The sequence below is a fragment of the Sander vitreus genome, unplaced genomic scaffold (assembly GCF_031162955.1).
Source record: "Sander vitreus isolate 19-12246 unplaced genomic scaffold, sanVit1 ctg685_0, whole genome shotgun sequence".
Lineage (NCBI taxonomy): Eukaryota > Metazoa > Chordata > Actinopteri > Perciformes > Percidae > Sander > Sander vitreus.
The window spans coordinates 2,534-6,676 of NW_027595774.1; the positions used below are offsets into that span (position 1 = coordinate 2,534).

A 4,143-nucleotide genomic window follows, 5' to 3' on the forward strand; every position below is an offset into this window, starting at 1 on the left:
CCAACACTGGGTTGGGTTTAACCGCGTGTCTCAGAATATTATAACACCTTTCTTACAAGTAATGCAGCAAGCAGTACTTTCCAATAAGATGCATGGCCTTAACAGAAACAGCCTCCCTGCGACTTATGCTGCTTTGTATTATCTGAGGGGAACTGAACGAGGGGAAGTGGAACTACCGATGAAACAGTGTCAGAGTTTAACAGAGACGAGTATAGAAAGAAAAGAAAAAAGAAAAGTGAGTAGGTCATTTTTATTTTTAAGTCAAATGTGAAACTGGATTGCTGCTGTATCTCTTGAATTGTATTCTTCATACCAGCATAGACACACTGCTGTCTTTCTGTATTGATGTGCACTAATTACATCTTTAAAAGAGATACAAATTCAAACTTGGCATTAGGAAGAAGGTTGCACATCTTTTGTCCTTCTTTTGACAAAGTGATGTCAGTCCTCGTGTCCACCATCTGCAGATGAATATGATAAAGCATCAGTTTTATTCTGAACTCTTCTCTGGTTTCATCATGAGTCTATCTAGTAGAAGCATACACAACATTGGGCTCCACTTCTCTTGTTTTTCTTGTTTTTGGACAGAAAGCCACAGCTGCGTAGTTCAGCTCTTCAGAGGCCCGGGTTCTGTCAAAGAGAATATTCACACTCACTAATCTTGAACAAAATAATGACTTGACACAATTTAAAATGATAAAACAAATGAAAGTAAATGATAAAAGTTGATTCACCTCAGGCTGTTGTGGATTCTGTTCTTCATTGGCAGCTGAATGAAAGAGACAAAACGTCCAATCAGGTCACTGACAATCATTATTCATCACTACATTGCTCTTATTCTGATTGAACATTTTTCTTTCAACATATTTACACAATTTTAGAGAATTAGTAAAGAAATCAAAATAGAACACAAAATAGAAAGAGTAGCTTTCAGGAAGTACCTTTCTGAAGTTTCCTGTTTTTAACAACCAGACCAATGATGACCATTAAGAGGAGAAGAGTCAGAGCGCCCAGGATCAAACTCATCAGCTTTGCTGTTCCATCACACTCTGCTGAAAGAAAGAGAATAGAATGACTCTGTTTCCATTTACTGGCTCAGGAACTGTGAGAACATTAAATCTTTAATGCTGAATCTTACTTTCAGACTTCCTGTCATCGTCATGAGATTCATCGCTGCCTTTTAACAAAATAAAAGATACATTTACTTTTGATTATACTTTGAAATATTGTATCACTCTTATTTGGAATCTTTTCAAATAGCCACATGTGTTCTTTTTGGGCAATTAATAAATTAGCAAATATAGAAAGACGTTTATGACTGTTTTTCATTTACGGGCTTGAGAACTGTGAGAACATCAACCAAAGTTAGGATAGACACAATGTTTTTATCTTAAAAGGACTAGCAGTCACTCTGCACAACTAAAGAAATGTGAAAGAGAATCTTACTTTCAGACTTCCTGTCTGTCATCATGAGAATCATCACTGCCTTTTAACAAAATCAAGATAAGTTCATGTCTGATTTTACCTTGAAAAATGGTATCACTCTATGGTTTTAAAATGATAAACTGTGCTCTTTTTGCCAATTATGATATTAACATATATAAAAAGAATACAGAACACAGGATTTTTATAATCTTACCTTTAACATTGAAGTGTATTGCGCTGAAATGAAAAGGTCCTCTGTTGTAAAATCCACATAAATACAGTCCAGAGTCAGATACTGTCACTGGTTTGATTTGGAGAAAGAGAGTGGAGCTGTTGGTACTCATGCTGAATCTTCCATTTTGAATTCCATCACTGTAAGAAGGATTTCCTGCTGACCAGGTCATCGTGGAGATCCAGATGACCTTGGTTCTGTTGACCACTCTCAACCAGAGTGTTGCAGCGTCTCGGCTGGCTGGGTTAGAGCATGTGAGTGTGACTTCTTCACCCAGCCGACCCTCCACAGTCTCAGTGTGAGACTCAGAACCTGAGACAGAGATCCAGCCTGAAACAGACAGCAGAGACTTGTTACAGGAAGGTAAACAATACCTCTTAATAAATATAATAATAAGCAAATAAGTTTTAATGCTGGAAGTTATCAAGTTGAGAGAAAAGTATTGTCAGTACTTACTGATGCTGCAGAGAATTAAAGCTGTTATCAGGCTCCGTTTCATCGTGGTGCGTATGATCACAGCTCTGTGATGTCTAACTGAGCTCCAGGAAGGCTGCTCTCAACTTCAGAGGTGGAGTCTTTGACAACATATGATCATATGACAGATACCAGACCAACTTATTCTTGAGGTCATTTCCTATTAAGTTACCAGAGTAATGTTCTAACCAGTTGAAAACAATTTACAACAGATACATCGAGACCTTTATGTAAGACGGTCGAAACAAATCCACTAATACAAAATAAGATTCACATAACCTCGGTTGATCTCGACCATAAAATAAACTTTAGCAGATAGTCTCTATTTGTTTTTTCTAACTTTTTTTTATTTAGATTTTAACAATTAACAAATAATATACATAACAAACAAGGTAAACACATCACAGAGGAACCGGAAAGACATTTCCCTTCAAATCCCCCCCACCCGCAATCCAACCCAACACAGGTCCAAAATGGGGACAAACCACACACACCCATGCACACTGACATAAAACACACCAATAAGGACACACAACCACCAAAAGGGAAAATAAAAGAGGAGAGAAAACAAGGGGGGGGAAAGCTTGCAGTTGAGCAGGATCAGTCTCCAAGCTAGCAGAGATGCCAGGGCCCGCCTCAGTGCAACAGGGAGGCCAGCGTCAGGGGAAATGCCAAATATGGCTGATAAAGGGTTAGGGGGGGATAATGTGCCTGTAGGCTCTACTCATGGTGTCAAAAATGCTCATCCAAAAAGATGTTAGTTTGGGGCAAGACCAGAACATATGAGTATGGCTGGCAGGGGACTGGTTACACCTGTTACAGGCCTCTCGGACAGTGGAGTATATTTTAGACAATTTTGCGTTTGTGTAGTGAACTCTGTGAAGGACCTTGCATTGGATTAGGCCATGATGAGCACATATGGAGGAAGAATGGACCATAGCCAGAGCATGGTCCCATTGTTTGTCCGTAATAGTCATGCTCAGGTCGCCCTCCCACGCAGCTGTTGACAGAGGACGAGGGTTCGCGGAGGCCGATCCTAGTGAATCGTACAGTACAGAAATGCATTTCCTACGGTTGGGGTATCGCCAGGAGGGAGTCAGTCTGGGTTTTGGGAGGGGGGGTTAGGAAAGTAGGGGAATGTCTTCTTAACAAAGTCTCTAATCTGGAAAAAGCGAAAGAGGTGTGACTTTGGCAAATTATAAAGGGAAGAGAGCTCCTTGAAGAAGCAAATATGCCATCCTTGTATAGGTCCTTAACACTGACAATGCCATTACCGTGCCAGGCCCTGAATGCCAAGTCTGAACTTGAAGGTGTAAAGACGTGGTTTTTAAGCAGTGGGGTCAAGACGGAAGGACCCTGTAAACCTAAGTTTTTCCTGAACTGACTCCAGATCTTAAGCGAGAGGGACACAATCAGGCATGTGCCCACAGATGTTGAAGGTAAAGGGGAGTTGGGAGCAGAGGGCCGACCGCAGTGGAAGGCGTGAGCCCAGACAGGTAGTGAGGCATAGTCGTTGCTCATCCAGTATAAGAGTTTATGCAGGTTAGCTGCCCAGTAATATCATCTGAAGTTAGGGAGTGCCAGACCCCCCTCAGTCTTAGGGCACTGTAATATCGCCTAGGGGGTTTGCCGCCCCAGAGAAATTTAGATATCGCCCTATCCAGCTTGTTGAAAAAAGATTGAGAGATAAGTATCGGGATGTGCTGGAAAAGAGAGAAATTTGGGGAGGACAACTATCTTAATCAAATTTATCCGGCCCATGATGGAGAGCGGTAAGACCGACCAGCGGTCAAAATCTTTTTCACTTTTTTCGACCAGAGGTAAGACATTTGTGCGAAACTTGTCTGAGGCCCAGGTTATATAGGTCTCGCATCACATCCCGGTATACGGAGCGTTGTTCGACCACCTCAGGAGAGTAGTCCTCAAATATGTGAATCGGGGAACCCTTCTAGTTCAACTTCCCAGAAGCCTACGAGCCTCGCGTACGACCAACTCCCGGACCTGAAATCTGT

The 4,143-nt window shown here is 41.5% G+C and overlaps 1 protein-coding gene across 2 annotated transcripts; it reads right to left on the reverse strand.

The window, feature by feature from the left end:
- Nucleotides 1-233: 233 nt before the first annotated feature.
- Nucleotides 234-2,446, reverse strand: LOC144514749 (uncharacterized). Of its 2 annotated transcripts, none has more exons than XM_078245629.1 (5): nt 2,114-2,446; nt 1,640-1,987; nt 1,139-1,177; nt 942-1,049; nt 234-769 (listed from the first exon to the last, which is right to left on the reverse strand). In XM_078245629.1, exons 1-5 carry the CDS (start codon nt 2,154-2,156, stop codon nt 525-527), a joined length of 783 nt encoding a protein of 260 aa, XP_078101755.1. In that variant the 5' UTR covers nt 2,157-2,446; the 3' UTR covers nt 234-524. The 2 variants fall into 2 exon arrangements, with proteins under 2 accessions (XP_078101755.1, XP_078101754.1); XM_078245628.1 differs by having other exon boundaries at nt 942-1,052.
- Nucleotides 2,447-4,143: the final 1,697 nt, after the last annotated feature.

Bases quoted from the DNA above. Each gene is read 5' to 3' on its own strand.
- LOC144514749 (XM_078245628.1), bottom strand. From the start codon at position 2,156: ATGAAACGGAGCCTGATAACAGCTTTAATTCTCTGCAGCATCA. The intron at 1,178-1,639 runs GTAAGATTATAA...TTTTGTTAAAAG, and splicing joins AATACACTTCAATGTTAAAG to GCAGCGATGAATCTCATGAC. The intron at 770-941 runs GTACTTCCTGAA...TCTTTCATTCAG, and splicing joins AAACAGGAAACTTCAGAAAG to CTGCCAATGAAGAACAGAAT.